At 38.1% G+C, this 16,879-nt stretch overlaps 1 protein-coding gene across 1 annotated transcript in view; it reads right to left on the bottom strand.

Annotated features, from left to right (window-relative positions):
• COL6A6 (collagen type VI alpha 6 chain) overlaps nt 1-16,879 on the bottom strand; it is a 353,383-nt gene that overhangs the window by 80,869 nt on the left and 255,635 nt on the right. Inside the window, exons 23-24 of the mRNA XM_082258062.1 lie at nt 16,152-16,187; nt 15,568-15,630 (exon numbers count right to left, since the gene is read on the bottom strand). Coding sequence (XP_082114188.1) covers nt 15,568-15,630; nt 16,152-16,187 — 99 coding nt within the window. The remainder of the gene's footprint in view (nt 1-15,567; nt 15,631-16,151; nt 16,188-16,879) is intronic.

Genomic DNA, 16,879 nt, shown 5'->3' with positions numbered 1-16,879 from the left:
TGGGAGTCTTATGTGTGCTGGTGTAAAACCAGAAATTGGCATCCCTGAAAGTACGTTTGGTCACATTTTTGTCTTTCCTTTGGCCAGGGGTGCAAACTATATTGGTTTTAAAGTATAACCGGTCAAATTTTTTTTGTAGTTTTGGATAGGGTGGGGAAGGATAGGGTGGATGTCAGTTTTTTTTTTTGTTGTCTGTGCCCCTGTTGAGACTTACCCTCTCTTTTTGACCCGTATACTGATATCATTGAAAGTAAAAAAAAAATCTCACATTTTGGGTTGTTCCAAGAAAAGTAATAGAGGAAAAATCTTTCAAAAGGGACACTAGTTCTGGTAACCCAGGGGTCCCCAAGAAATTCCCTTAATTTGCAGAGAATTCCACTCACTTCCTGTTTGGCTATGGGACAGAAAGTAAAGGGAAATCTCTGCAATGGGACACAGATAGCAAAAAAAAAAAAAATCTGACAGGAGTTTTAACCCTCCCTTGGTCTACCCAAAATAACATAAAAAGTTTTGCCTATAGTTCTACTTTAGGTTTCATTAGAGGTCAGATGGCTGTTCTGTCAATTTTTCTTTCCAGTAGACCAATTGTTTCTCACTCGTTGATCCATACCTTTAGTCAGGGGGTGACCCAGTTGGTTCCGCCTGTTAGGTTCCCCTGTATTTTTTGGGTTTTAAATCTGGGTCTGTCTGCTTTAACCTCCCTGGCGGTATGATTCTGTCAGGAATTCTGTTCCAAAAGCGGTACAATTCTTTTCATGGAAATTTGGCGTTATGTATTATAGGCCTACAATTCTTAGTAATTACTGACTTAAACCTGACCAAAATAAGACTCTAGTAGACATCCCAGATGTGATAAATTTGAAACACAAACAAGTGAATTATAATCGAATCAATAATATTATTTTATTATTTAATATATAATATATATAATAAAATTATATTGATTAGATTATAATTCATGCGTTATATATATATATATATATATATATATATATATATATATATATATATATATATATATATATATATATGTGTGTATATATATATATATATATATATATATATATATGCATATATATATATATATATATATATATATATATATATGCATATATATAATATAAAATGTGTTATGTGTTTTGTGCAACGTTTTTTTTTTTTGAATTTCCCTCCCTAGTTCCGCTCCCATGCAGCATTGCTGCTACAGGGAACGGAACTAGGAAGTCCTCCTACCGACAGACGAGCGGCGGAGATCTCGGCTGGCGGTCACAGCAATGAGAGCTCATCGCTGGATCGCCAGGATAAGGTAAGAGAAGCTCCGCTGCGCTGTCTGTACGCTCTGCCCATTGACCCCGAGCGTGACTCGGGGATACCGCTAATAGCAGAAAATTCCTACCCCGAGTCACGCTCGGGGATACCGCTAAGGCGGTTAAAGAAACCACCTTTTGAACTGATTTTGCGAGATTCCATGAGTCCTATTGACTCGAATCGGTGGTTGTGATGACTTCTGCAAGAAGGGTATCAGAAATGGTGGCTCTTTTTATAGGAAGCCATCTTTGGTCCTTTACCATTACAAGTGGTGTTACACACTTACCCTTCTTTTTTGACAAAAGTGGTTTCAAGTTTTCATTTGATTTAGGATATTACCATGCCTTTCCTTTTTCCCAGTCGATAGTCACCAGGAGAAATAGCTCTATATACTTTGGATGGTGTTCGCACTGTCAAGCCCTTTTTAAGGTCATCGGCAGCAATCAGGAAGTTAGACTCCTTGTTTGCCTGCCAGAGGATCCAAGAAGTGGACAGGTGGCAGCATCTAAAGCGATATTTTCTTGCTGGACCTGTCAATTTATTACTCAAGCTTAAGGCTTGAAGGGTAAGCCTCTGCGTTTTTTTAGATAAAGGCGCTCTCCACTAGGTATGTGGGAGCCTCTTGGGCAACCCGCTATTGTGTATTAGTAGCTTAGGTCTGCAAGGCCGTTTTCTGTGCATAAGTCTACAAAATTTTCCCAACAGGATGTGGGAACCACGGAGGATACTGCTTTGGCCATAGCATGTTTCGTATGGCAGAGTAGGATTAATAAGCGTTTTCTTTGTCTGTGTCTCCCTCCCTTCAAGTACATTGCTTTTGAACATCCTAGATAGTAATAACTATAGCCCGATCTATGTTCCGTGATGTATGATAAAGAAAATTGAATTTTTTCCTGCAAAATCAATTTCTTGGAATATATCACGAGATACAAAGGTTCCTCCCCTCTTTCTGGGAGTTCATTGCTTGCTACAAAACTGAGGGACTTCCTGTATGGGAGGGGTTATATAGGGGAGGACTTTCTGTCTGCTTTTGGTCTGCCAGTGTCAGTTTACCTATATGTGGCGCATAACCCAGATAGTAATGCTTATAGCCTGTTCTGTGTCCCGTGATGTACTCCAAAAAATGGATTTTACAGGTAAGTAAGTATAACAAAAAAAATCAAATTATTCCTTGCCTGTTGCTAGCGGTTTAATATAGGCTTGATTGTCTTTCCATCCCAAGGGGGGATCTTACCAAAATTTTCATCACAGGTGATGTCATTAGGAGCATTTTTTATGAAATGCATTTATTTACTGGATTACTCTATGTGGTGTGTCTTTTTCCACCCTATGGTCCATGCCACATATGCACTATTACCAAAAGTATTGGGGCGCCTGCCTTTACATGCACATAAACTTTAATGGCATCCCGGTCTTAGTCTGTAGGGTTCAATATTGAGTTTGCCCACCTTTTGCAGCTGTAACAGTCTCAACTCTTCTGGGAAGGCTGTCCACAAGGTTTAGGAGTGTGTCTTTGGGAATGTTTGATCATTCTTCCAGAAGCGCATTAGTGAGTTTAGGCACTGATGTTGGAAGAGAACGCCTGGCTCGCAGTCTCCTCTCTCATTCATCCCAATGGTGTTCTAGCGGGTTGAGGTTAGGACTCTGTGCAGGCCAGTCGAGTTCCTCCACCTCAAACTCGCTCATCTATGTCTTTATGGACCTTGTTTTGTGCACCGATGCACAGTCATGTTGGAACAGAAAGGGGCCATCCCCAAACTGTTCCCACAAAGTTGGGAGCATGAAATTGTCCAAAATGTCTTGATAGGCTGACACCTTAAGAGTTCCCTTCACTGGAACCAAGGGGCCAAGCCCAACCCATGAAAAACAACTCCACATCATGATACCCCCTCCACCAAATCATTTAGACCAGTGTACAAAGAAAGGTCCATAAAGACATGGATGAGCAAGTTTGGCATGGTGGAACTTGACTGGCTTCAACCCGATAGAACATCTTTGTGATGAATTAGAGCGGAGACTGTGAGCCATGCCTTCTCGTCCAACATGAGTGCCTGACCTCACAAATTAATTTAATTTCTGGAAGAATAATCAAACATTCCCATAGTTACACTCTTAAACCTTGTGGACAGCCTTCCTAGAAGAGTTAAAGCTTTTATAGCTGCAAGGGTGGGCCAACTCAATATTGAACCCTACGGACTAAGACTGAGATGCCATTAAAGTTCAAGTGCGTGGAAAGGCAGGTGTCCCAATACGTTTGGTAATATAGTGTACTGAGGTGGCTTTTGGTCCTTGGTGGATTACTGTGGAAGTGCTTTACCAATTATCCATGGAAAAAACCATAAGATCCATATGTGTTTATGACCTCACTATAAAGGGATCATATGATTTTGGTAAGAACTAATTCTATCAGTGGATGATCATTGAAGTTAGCACACAAAGTATTATCACACAGTTTCTTTATACACAGAATATATATTGGATGCGGACTTTTCATGTTTATATATCATTTTATAGCATTATTAATTTAATGTCATTACAGTATATATCTCACTGGTGTTTATGCAGTTTCTCACTATAATGCAAATTGTGTGATTTCTGCTTTGATATTTAAAGGGGTAGCACAACACTTTTTAGTATCATCGCTTCGTTATCCCATATTTGGATTTTTTGAGCGAGCATTCCTGTTTGATAATTAGGTTGTATATTTGATAACAGAATTTTGATTGATTTTTTTGTACCCAGCATAGAGTTTAACAGGTAAATCTCATAAGTGGTAGCCACACATTGTGCTGCCTGGGTCCAAGAATAAAAAGCTTACCTCCCCCCCCCCCCCCCCCCAAAAAAGAAAAAAAAATGCGCCCAACAAAAGGCCCACACATCCATTATTTGATATAAATATAAAATGTAAAAAATATTATATATATGGTTATCTTCTTCCATACCTCACCATGGGACCAGTCCACCAAATACTCTCTGTCTGTCCTCAGTCCTCCTGTCACTCCTGTATCTGTCGGGCCCATCGCTCTAGAAGATCCAGCCTGCCCTGCGTGAGATGGAGTGCGCTGATGTCTGACGTCATTGCGCACATCACGATCACGTGAGGGACATTCCCCGGAGGAGACACTCTGCTTTCTCATACTTATCAGTTTGTACTATGGGCGGCAGTATGAGATGGGAAAATGCCAGCTGCAAACTGATGACCCACAAAACTGCTGGAAAAACATTCTTGGGAGTCAATTTGCTGCCCCTTTCCAAGTGCTACCTGGGTCCAATGGACCCAGCAGGGCCCATGGTAGGGTCGGCCCTGGTGGTAACTGTTTGTGACACAACACATTTTTAGAAAAAATGTTTTTCTGGAGTTCTGTTTTAGGTGATTTAATCTTTGCCAATATATTGTTTTTTGTGTTCACTTCAATAGTTACTACTGTTTATTAAAATGCATGCACCAGCACTGACACTCTGGTTTATAAACATCTAACCATTAAGGGATCATATTAGAATTTTTCACCAATTTACAGTAGATATATGTCAGCCATATTAATTACAGCAAAGTCTCCTTATCAGTATGATGAATACCAATTTACCTCCAGCAAAAGTGATCATTTCAGAGATACCTTTGTACTGTTACTATAAAGGCATTTCTTCTGCTTTATTTCTCTTCTATCAGGATTGCTATGTATACCAAAACATTTTCTCTATCCACTTAATTATATCTAAGGCCAAAATCTTTAACATTTTGGATAGGGTGATAAGAGATTACAACCTGCCTCCTCCTGCTGGGGAGATGCACCTTCTTTATTTGTTCTTCTGATCACGTGGAACTAAAAGTGGCTGAAAATCTGACAATCCTAACTAAACTTTGAGTTGTCAGTCACTAAAACAGAAATAGAGGGCGATATTCTATTTGTGATAACGGTACGCATTTGCTAGTAAAAGTGTATGTAAACAGAATAATATATTGCATTACTCTGCATGATTGTTCGTACATGGATACACTCATGAACACAGCGTAAAAGAAAATGACATATAATAACAAACAAAATGATCATTATGATAAAAAACTTAACAGCTGAGTTTTATTAAATACATTTTATCCAGTGATAGTACTGGTGTCTGTCCAGATAACTGCGAGAGAACTCTGTATTACAGATCTATGTTTTACAAAGTGGTTATTTCACAGTCATTTATCATCTCATTAGCATGCTTGGATATCTGCCTTGTACTTATGTGCAGCACTCATTGGCAGTATCTCTTCCAGTGTGATGTTTTGCCAAAACAATGTTATTATGTGGTAATTCTTATTTTATAATAAACATTATTTCTGGTTTAATTAAGCACAGCCTCTGACAATTCAAGAGATATGCGTGGTACTGCAATATTCAAACATTATTGATTAATAAAAACTAAGTCCACCTGTTGCACCATGTTATAGCCATATTTAGGGTGTAACATGTAACATCTAACATGGTGCAAATTTGCCCCTCCCACCCCCAAAATGCTCCACTCTTGCAGCAGCTGTCAGTTTTGAAACTGGTGTGACTGTGCTGGGCTCACTGGTAAGTTAAAAGTCAATGTTTGTTTTTGACATAGAGTCATACGGACACCGGAAGGACCCATCTTATCTGCCTATACTTACCTTGATTACCTCCAGGATATTGCTGAAAATTTTGTAATGTGAAAGGCCAAATTGTTCAAGTCTTGTGAACAAGGTGTCATATGGAAGTTTTCATGTGAAGTCTCACTTTGTATGGACCTTCGAAGATTGGCTTCACAGGGGATCAGGTGATTTACAGGGATACATCTCACATTTTGGCCCGTGGTTGGAGGAGACTCATTCCATGGTGGAAGATTAACCGCAGCGCCTGTCCATATCCAGAGAGAGGGAATCCGAACCTGGAAAGGTTTTTCCTATAGAAGCACGATTGGTTCTAATGTCATAAGACATATAGGACCCACAGCATCTGGTGAGTGGGCAATTTATTTATTTATCACGGGAAAGGAAGCACCAAGTTATTAGAAGAAGCACCAGCACTTTAGCACATATATCAAAATTGGACTTTATATACTATTTTAAAGGTTGATTGATTTATCACTATACATTGGATGGACTTTTTTTATATAATAATTTTTTATTAATTGAAGTGATTTATTTATATTGAATATTTATTTTTCCACTATGAATTTTTAGCACATATTTGAGTATATGTATTTCCACTAGGGAACAGCAAGCGCTAGAGGTATCTTTATTGTGAATACTTTTCTTCCAAGTTTAAATTGCCCTATGTATCTCTTTAGAACATGAAGGATTTGCTTATGGTAATGGAGATACCAGCTCTTATGAGTTATGTGTCTGGCTAGTAAAGCTGTCCATTGTTGATCGTTTTTTTCTTTTTTTCTATTTGGCCAGTGGGCTAAACAAAAAAAAACAAAACAAAAAAAAAAACAGCAGGTTCCTCTAATCACACAATCAAGGTGGACGGTGGAATTTTCCTAGATGAGACATTGTATTTTGACAGTGGGACTCTCTACTTTCACCTGCTGCACCCAGCTAATTAATAAAAGTTTTCCAACATTCCTGTTTGACATAAATTGATGGAATGATCGATTTCTTTTGAACAGAAACAGCTACACATGGATCCCTGCTGAACCAGTCAAATTGGAATCGATCTATGGCCAGCTTAATGCTTGAAATGGTGAAGGAACTTGGACCTGATGTTGATTCTGTAGGTTTGGTTCTCTCACTGTAAAAACTACCAGTCTAAGTATGCTTCTAATGCACACAAAGCAATTATTTATTATTTCCTAATATTTATGTAGTAACATACATCTTCGGGACATTGTGTCATTTTCCGAAATATAATTAAATTATGAATAAAACAACTTTTTTTTTTTTTTTTAGCTCTGGATAGAACTTAGAGGATTAGAACACCTGCCAGGTTTTTATTGATGTCTGTGCCCCTGTAAGGGAGATCCACTCTCTCTCTTTGTAGCGTTTACTGTTATCATTGAGTGAAAGTGATTGAAAATCTCCAATTTTGGGGTGCAACCAGAACAGGAACAGAGGGGGAACTCTTCCAATAGGGACATTAGTTTAATTGTCTGAAAAACAGGGATTATATCCCTTTTTGGAAGATTTACCTCTCACTTCTTGTTTTGGCTATGGGACAGAAAGTGAAGGAAAATTTCCTCAATGGGACAAAAAATGGGTAGGGGTTATGACCCTTAAAACAATTAAAAAGCTTTGCCTTGTTGAATGGTACCTCTTGGGCTTTTCGGGCTTCTCTGGGGGTAGAGTAGGTTTTTGCACCTGCTCCCCTTGGGGGTTGCCCCGTAACTGTACCAGTCAAGGCTTTATGCAAAGTTTATATGTCTCCCCTCCCTCTCTCCCTCTTCTCTCTTTTTCCTTTATCTCACCTTCCCCTCTTTTTTTTTCCTCTCCTCCTTTCCCCCTTATTGTTTTACCTTTCCTGTACTTTCCTTGGGACGGTGGTCATCTGCGGCCGCCCTGCCTTAGTTTATGGGTCCCCTTGATTTTCTGGGACCATGTCAGGCTGGGGTTGATTGGGGTGGGGGGGAAAGTATTTTCTGATGTTGCATTCATTTTGCTTACCCCTATCCCCCATTGCATTATTGTGCTTTGCATGGCGGATAGTTCATATCACTGTGGACTTTTTTTGACACTGTCAGTTTATATCACTGTTCCCTGTATTTGGGCTCTTTCCCTTGCCCTTTTTTTTTGTGTTCCCCTTTTTCTTACTTATATTGTTGTATTTTATTGCAAAATCTTTCTAATAAAAATGATTGAAATAAAAAAAGCTTTGCCTTTGGATCTGCTTACATTTTCTAATCATGAAAAAGGTCAGAATCCTCCAAACTAGACCTTGTTTCGGTTACCTCTGTATGCCTAGAAGGGACATGGTGGGGCATTCTGCTAGTGTTTGTTTATTAGAAGAATGGTTGGGCATATGTATCTACATATTATATATTGATAGGTCCAGCAATAGACTGCTGATTGGTCTTTGAGGGCTTGGAATATACTGGTGCTAGATTCAGTGAAAGCATAACCAATAATATAAATAAAGTGTTATTGAGATTCAAATGTCAGAGGAAGCAGATGGACAAAAGTAGGGTTCAGGACTTTGTAAACTATCTGAGACTAGATAACTATAGTACATAGAGATAGAGACAACAGAGAATTACACTCTGACACTCTCAGGCTGGGGGCCTTGCCAGTGACTCAAATGAGACAGACAAACAGATTGATCAATGATACTTAGGACAAACAAAAAGGCACGTGACTAGAAGGTTGCAAGTAGCACCAAAAAGGATAACCCAACAGCTACTGCTGGACCAGAAGGATGCCTAGAAAGCAGACACTCAAGATAGGAGGCAGGCAACAGAAAGAAAATCGGAAGGTTGCTGGAAGCCACCACACAAGCAGAAGCAACCAACAGCTTGTACAGGAAAATACATACATACTGCTAGCTTTGAGGTTCGTGTCAATAGGGTGTCTACTGAGGTGGAAAAAAAAAAGGTCCCATATAAGACAGTAAAAATAAAATGGTTTGTGTAATTAAAAAGAAGGTGCAAATAAAGGGCTTCTGGCACGTAATTCATCATTTCTTGTGACAAAAAAAAAAAAAACATTTTTCACCTATGTGATATCTCTGTTGGTGAATTAAACATTTTTGGGAGAATATTATCATGAGATGAAGTTAAAGTAATGCTTCCATCTCAGTAAATTCATACAGTACTAGGAGTTATACCAGTCTAAACAAAATGTGAATGCTAAAAGCTATTAGCAGAAATCTTAGTGCTGAAAAGTAACTAAATATTATGCCTGAAGAGAAAAGAATCAGAGCTGAGCAAATAGTGGGATACAGTCAACCGCAGTCCAATCATGATGCAGTACTTAGCTATAACCAAGAAGTTGTAATAAACATTACTGCCAAGTGCTAAGTTGATTGAGGATGTTTTCTGGCCAAGTTGTTTATATACTTAACATGTGGAATAGATTTACTTCTGTGAAAACTGTAAATAAATGTAGAAAGCCCATACGATCTGAAAAAGAGGATGAGACAAATACCTTGCTGGGGAATGTTTTTTAAATTTAAATATTTTAGAAAAAAGGATGTAGATTGTCTTTTTGCGCACTTAAAGTGGAATTAAAGATATGTTTTTCATTTTAGATAGAGTAAAGAAGGTTTTTAACCCCTGCCAAGTTTTTGTTCTGTATGTGTCCCGTTACTTCTTGTGCCATAGACAAAACAGGAAGCGAGCCAATCAACCGAAATAGAGGAAATCCTTGTTTGTCAACAGGGTTACCCATTGAAAGAAAGAAAGTGTTCTGGGGACAACCCAAAATTTGGGATTTTCTTTCATTTTCCCTTTTCCATGATAATGGTAAACAGGACAAATAGAGAACGTGAATCTCCCTGATGGGTACACAAGTAGCAGTAGAAACCTGACAGGTGTTCTATTCACCTCTACTTTGTACAAAAAAAAGTTTTGCCTATAGTTATACTTTAAACAGTTCTGGACCAGAAGGATTTGCCCCCTTAATGACCAGGCCATTTTTTGTATTATTTTAACCACTTAAGCCCCGGAGGATTTGGTTGCTCAAAGACCAGGCCCTATTTTGCGATTCGGCACTGCGTGACTTTAACGCACAATTGCGCAGTCGTGCAACACTGTACCAAAATTAAATTGACGTCCTTTTTTTCCCATAAATAGATCTTTCTTTTGGTGGTATTTGATCACCTGTGCGAGTTTTATTTTTTGGGCTATAAACAAAAAAAGAGCAACAATTTTGAAAAAATAACAATATTTTTCACATTTTTTTCATAAGAAATTCCCCCCCAAAAAAAATGTAAAAATTAAAATGTTTTAACATTTTAGGCCAATTTGTTTTCTGTTACATATTTTTGGTAAAAAAATCGCAATAAGCGTATTTTGATTGGTTTACGCAAAAGTTATTTGGTTTACTAACTACAGGAAAGATTTATGTGATTTTTATTGTTTTTTTTAAACTAGTAATGGCGGCGATCTGCGATTTTTTTTGCGCTACTGCGACATTGTGGCGGACAGATCGGACCCTTGACTGACATTTTTGACACTTTTGGGGGTACCAGTGACATTACTACAGTAATCAGTACTATAAATATGCACTATTACTGTAAAAATGACACGGGCAGGGAAGAGGTTAACTTTATTGGTGATCAGTGGGTTAAATGTATCCCTAGGGGCGTGATTCTAACTGTCAAGGGGCGTGGCTTGTTAGATCATAACAGAGACATATGATCCTACATAGCAGGATCGCATAGCCTCTGTCATGATCTAAGGGAGAATGACAGACGGCTTTGTTTACATCAGCCATCTGCCTTTCTCCCTCTCCTGAGCGGGATCGCGAGTGTCTGGCGGACATCGGGGCCGCCGGTCACACGCGTGGGGATGCCGTGAACGAGCGGGGGCGGGAGCGCGCCTCCGGCGGCGTGCGCTTGCCCCCTACAGGCTCCTGGGTGAGCGACGTAGTACTACGTCGTTTTGCCCAGGAGTTGCTGACTGCCGCAGTAAATATACTGACGGCAGTCGGCAAGTGGTTAACAGAAAATTGTACGACGCTGTACCAAAATAAAATTGATGTCCTTTTTTCCCCATAAATAGAGCTTTCTTTTGGTGGTATTTGATCACCTCTGCAATTTTTATTTTTTGCGCTATAAACAAAAAAAGCGACAATTCTGAAAAAAAAAAAAAAAAAACAATATTTTTGACATTCTGCTATATAACATTCCCAAAAAAATAGAATTCAAAATTTTTCATCCTTATAGGCCAATTTGTATTCTGCTACATATTTTTGGTAAAACAAATCATAATAAGCGTATTTTGATTGGTTTGCACAAAAGTTATCGCGTCTACAAACTAGGGGAAAGACTTATTTCATTTTTAATTATTTATGTTTTTTTACTAGTAATGGCGGCGATCTGTGATTTTTAGTGGGACTGCAACATTGCGGCAGACAGATCAGACCCCTAACTGATATTTTTGCACTTTTTGGGGGACCAGTGACATTACTACAGTAATCATTGCTAAAAATATGCACTGTTACTGTAATATTGACATTGTCAGAGAAGGGGTTAACACAGTGGTGATCAAATGGTTAAGTGTGAGCCTAGGGTTGTTTTCTAACTGTAAGGGGGATGGGCTTGTGAAATGACCACAGAGACCTGAGATCCTATATAGAAGGATCACAGGTGCTCTGTGATAATTTCAGAGAGAAGAACAATCAGCTGTGTTTACAACAGCTGGCCGTCCTTCTCTCTCAGCGGGGAGCGATCGCCGGTGCCCAGCGGCAATCGCGGCACCTGGTCCCGTGGATTGGCATCCCCGCTCGCCCGCTAGCACCACTTGCGCGACCGACGTAGTCCTACATTGTTTTGCGCAGCCGAGCCAGCTTGCTGCAGTAACACTGCGGCGAGCGGTCGGTAAAGTGGTTATAGTTCTTGCAAATTTAATAAAAAAACAATCACTGGTCCCTTATTCTCTCACCACATCCCCTCTAATATACTCCATAGATAAAAAAAACTTTTAAGTTGCTGATTCAAATGCACAGTACCAAGATTCTCTAAAGCCTCGTACACACGATCAGATTATCGGACAAATTTTCTTTAGTTTTTTTTTGCATGCTAGTCTCATATGGAAAGTGAAGAGGTTACTTTCATACGAAAATTCTCGTACGACAGAATTCAACTTCTAAAGTGATGTCATGTGTTGAATTGTTTTGTATGTATTCTATAGTTTACGAACATGTCTAGTATTGCTCTTATGATTTTTTCCTGAGGAAAACTGTACTAATTAAATGAAAATTGGATGATGAAAATTTTATAGCCTGCACATCCAGTTTTTTGTCGTACGAAAATCTGTAATCGGCTGTCAAAAGCACTATACTAACAATCCGAAAATCGGCAGATCGTTCGTCAGACGAAATTTTACTTCCAATTTTCTTATCGTGTGTACGGGCCTTAAGGCTCGCACTGCTGTGCTGCAGTTTGGCCACAGAGCAGTTGCATTCGTGGTTTTTATGTATTTTACTTTTGGTTTTAGCCACTGTTCCATAGACTTTCTAGTAGGTCACATGTTCTTGGCGCGTTTTCTGAAAGCATCTTGCATCTTTGGTGTAAACAATTTATTTTGTTTTTTTTCTTTTTCTTGAATTTTATTGAGAAGAATAAGGAAAAAAATACACTTACACAGGGCAAAAGGATTATGCAACAATAGAAACAGGTTCAATAGGAGTTTCTCTCTGCAATTATTAAACAATAATCAATGAAGCAAAAATCAAAAAGGGAAAAATAACCAAGACCAGCAGCGTTAAATTAGGGGGTAATCAAATAGCTAAGCCATGCCTGAAATTGCAATGCATTTCATGTTCAAAAAGGGGGCCATTTAGCTGGGGACCATAACGCCAAAAACCCATTTAGTCTTCTATGGGACCACTCTAGCTTGTGAGCAAAAATGCTAGTTCTGAAGCAGAGAGAATAAGAAAGAGAGAAAAAAAAAAGAAAAGGGGGTGAGAAAATAAGAGGAAGAGAGAGAAAAAAAGGGGGGGAGGGGGCAGGCCATCCCTGTCCTGGAGGCTCACGATTGAAAATACTATCACGTTGTACTAGATTACAGTTCCAGGAAGCGCGTGGGCGGTTGTGTTTATGGGAAGCAATCTAACCAAGGCTGCCAAATACGCATACGTTTATCATGTTTGTCAGTTAGAATCTCCTCCAATTTCTCATTTGCTAGGGTATAGTTTACCCGACTTTTCACTTTGTTGAAGCTGAGAATATATTCTGTTTTTTTTTAAACATTATAAGGAATATATACATGCTTAGCTGCCTCAAGGCTTTTTTGGTACTTTGTGTAACTACAAAGCCACTGACATCAGCATTTAAATACATGTTTGCCTACACAGAGCCCAGGTTACCCACACCCATAAATCGTACGGTCATTCCTTGTCAATACAATATGTTTTGGCTTTAGATATACTTTAAAACCCAATTACCTCATTTGTTTTAGTTTTTAACTGGGGAAGAGAGTATTTGTTAGGTATTTATTTCTATCTGCGAACCCATTGTGGAGGCATGGACAAAAAAAATAAAATAAATAAATGTCAGGAGTTAAAACTCTTTCGTATTTGAAGGGCAAATATCCACAATAGGTACATAGACAGCAGTAAAAAACAGACAGATTCACTGAACTTTTTCCCCTTCCATCAAAAACAAAATAAAACATTCGGACAAGAAAGAAGAATGTATCCAAAACTGACTCAAGCAACCTGTACTGAGAAATAATAGAATCTGAACCTTGATTAATTTTTGTACTGGAAGCTTTTGTTTGTGGCTAATATGATTGCCCAATTGCTTCAAGGCCTTTTCATGTTACTCACCAGGAATATGTAATCTCAAGTTCTGCTTAATTTTGATTTTCAGATCTATTTACATGTTTTCATGTATGTGACTCCGACTTCACTGAAGTCAGAAACAGCCAGGTAACTCACATTCCAAGAAAGAGGTCAGAATTGACCACTTATTTATTTAAACAGTATCGTTTTTTTTTTTTTTTAATGACCACTTAGGATTTTAAACCATGCTGGAGTCTACTCAAAACTAAAAAAAACTGTTTAGGGGAAGAGTTAACCAGTAGTCATAAAAATAATAATTCTTGCATGCATAATTTTGCAGAAAATCTGGCCATGTAACAGATTCATATCACAGTTTCAATGAAATAACAGACCTTTATTTGAAAAAATAATTATCTACAATGTATTTTTATGATGGTAACTGTCATGCACATATGAAAGACTTGGGGAAAGGTGGGTAGGCACCAACACAACAGGTTTTTTCTCACCCCCCCCCCCCGCCAAACAAACCTATGTGAGCGTCTAAGCAGTAGCAACAGTTTACTACCTTTTCTTTAGCCCTACCTGAAGGCATTTCTGGAATTATAAAACTTTAAGCAAACCTGTACTTTGCCCAATCAGAAGAAGTAACATGGTCACTTGACAGCCTGTCCCCTTTGCTGTACATACTTTCCCCATGTCACCACGGGCCAGCATTTCTGGACATGATAGGGACACAGAACTTTTTCACCTGTGATTACAGTGCTTGGCAACCAAGCAGCCTTTTAGCAGGCACTTAGCTGGGTCGATCCTTAGTCACCCAACCCAGACTGATTTGGACTCTTCACACAGCTACTGTGGGTAGTAGAACATCAGACAACAGGTAGAGCATGTGGTTGATAAGTATCTGCATCTGATGAGGTGATCTATCAACTGAAACTGTTACTTAACCCACATGGTAAAAATGTAAAGTAAACCTGTTAAAAACCTGAAAAATGCAAACTGAGCACATGTGGAAAAATTCATATCCAAAGCAGCTGAATTTAAAACCAAATTTATTTTTATTCTAAAAAAATTGTGCTTGGCCATTGCTATTCTTCCTCCTAAGGTTACCCATTTGCCCTTCCATATGGCCTCATTGATCCATAGGGAGAAAGAAGGAGCAAGGCCAAGGCTTAAATTGTTAGGACAAATTGAGATGTGCAGATAAAATGACCTGCTTACATTGCTGGATCATTATGGTATGTTCACAATTGGCGTCCTCTACATATCAATCGTTAATAAAGAAAGTCTTGCGCAAACTCCTAAATGTGAGCTGCAAGCATAAAGTGAAAATCTCATATGAGATAAACACTAAGAAATTGGCTAAAATATACTGTGCTGAAACCATAAGTCAATAAACTTAATTATCTATTATAAAAGTCTAAATGTGTAAAAAAAAAAGTGCTAAGTGGAAACATACAAAGTTTCCATGTGAAAATACAGTTAATGGCGCCATGTATCCAAATGTTAACAGCCTTATATAAAAAAAAAAAAAAAACATTTTTAAAGCGTCTATATAGAAGTGCTATTTTATCAAATGGAAAAAAAAAAAAACATAAAAAAGGTGTCCAAAATGATTAATTCTTCCAATCTTACACAAGTGAAGAATTACTGTGAATTATGTCCCTTTAGGAACTGCCACCCACCCCTCTCTCACCTTATTAAATTGACCTTGTAATGAAAAATGTCTGATGCACATATACCTTTTAAATCCAGAATAGGGCTGCCAGTCCTCTGGTAAAAGTGCCAGTCTCAGACATCAAAGAACAATTTCCATTTTGGAGCTCGGAGAAATACAAAGAAAACAACATATCATGAAGATAATAACTTACCTGTTGTCCTGTTGCACCTTGATCACCCAAAACGCCTGGCAGACCAGGATCACCTTTTCTTCCCTACAGCAAAATACATATATTGTTTACACATCATTCCTTTATTTATATTTATGCTATAATTGCCTATTGTTACCCTATTCTTTTAGTCTGACTCTAGACCTTTCTTCTGGAAACTTTCGTAGGATTTTTATATCTTACAATTAAAGCAAAGTTTAAAATGCACAGGGATTTATTTTTTATTAGAGTTCTAAAGGACCAGGACATATTTGAATTAAAAACCCATTAAAAGAATTTTAAAGTTGAATATTGCTTCTAATGCTTCACAACATTCGCTCACTTATGAAACTGCATGGAAGGCAACCTTTGAAAGACATGATCAATAATAATACAAATTCTTAACATCATAACATTACAATTTGTAAATTAATAAAACCTATTCTATGTATTATTGGGTCCTATTTTTTGTGCATAAATCTGCTTTTTGATGCTACACAGACTGTACCAACCTAGAAACATACAATAATCAGAAAGGTTTTTTTTTTTTGCTGCATGGTTGTTTTGTTAACATAAAATTGAAATACCGGTGGTCCTGTGACTCCTCGTCTACCAGGGAGATTCTGAAAAAAATGATAAATGCAAGTATGTAAGTAAAAATTTTAATTGATAATAGTGGTTAATTTGACAAATCAATACTCAGAAGGATAAAAACATTTTTTTTAAATGCAAAAGCCTCCAGTATAATAATGTTCCTAGACTTTCTGTGATTGCTTTACTAAAGGAGTAGAGCATATCGACTTTGCAAAGTGAATTTTCACTTAACTTAGTGAATAAAAAGAAGCTAAGTGAAAATTCACTTCGCAAAGAATGCCTAATCAGTGTAAAGAAAAATAGGAAAACACAGGAATTTTGTTCATATATGATGGAATGATTGAGATTAGATAGCTTTTTTTTCGTTCACTGTGCTAAGAAAAAACTGACTTTGCAAAGTGAGCACATTCTGCCCCTTTGGTTAATCCACCCCATTGAGATGTACCATAGCATTCAGTCAAATTGTATTTTTGCAATATGAAAAAGGATGAAGTCAGGGTGTTTGGGCACAGTGCCTGAAACCATTCTTTCTCAAGGTACTATAGTAAATAAACAATTTAGTTCAAGCAAACTCCTGGTACAAAAAAATTCAGTTAAATATATCCCCTTAATTTCCACAAAGGCTATAAATCCATTTTGTTTGCACCAAATATCTTTGCAAACCCAGACGAAAGTAGGAGTTACATCATCACTGTGCTGTACATAGCCTGTTCAGACAGCC

This window comes from Pelophylax lessonae (assembly GCF_965119305.1).
Source record: "Pelophylax lessonae genome assembly, chromosome: 5".
In the NCBI taxonomy this organism is placed as follows: domain Eukaryota; kingdom Metazoa; phylum Chordata; class Amphibia; order Anura; family Ranidae; genus Pelophylax; species Pelophylax lessonae.
The sequence above is the reverse complement of the archived record's forward strand: the minus strand, read 5'-3'. Positions and strand labels throughout refer to the sequence as shown.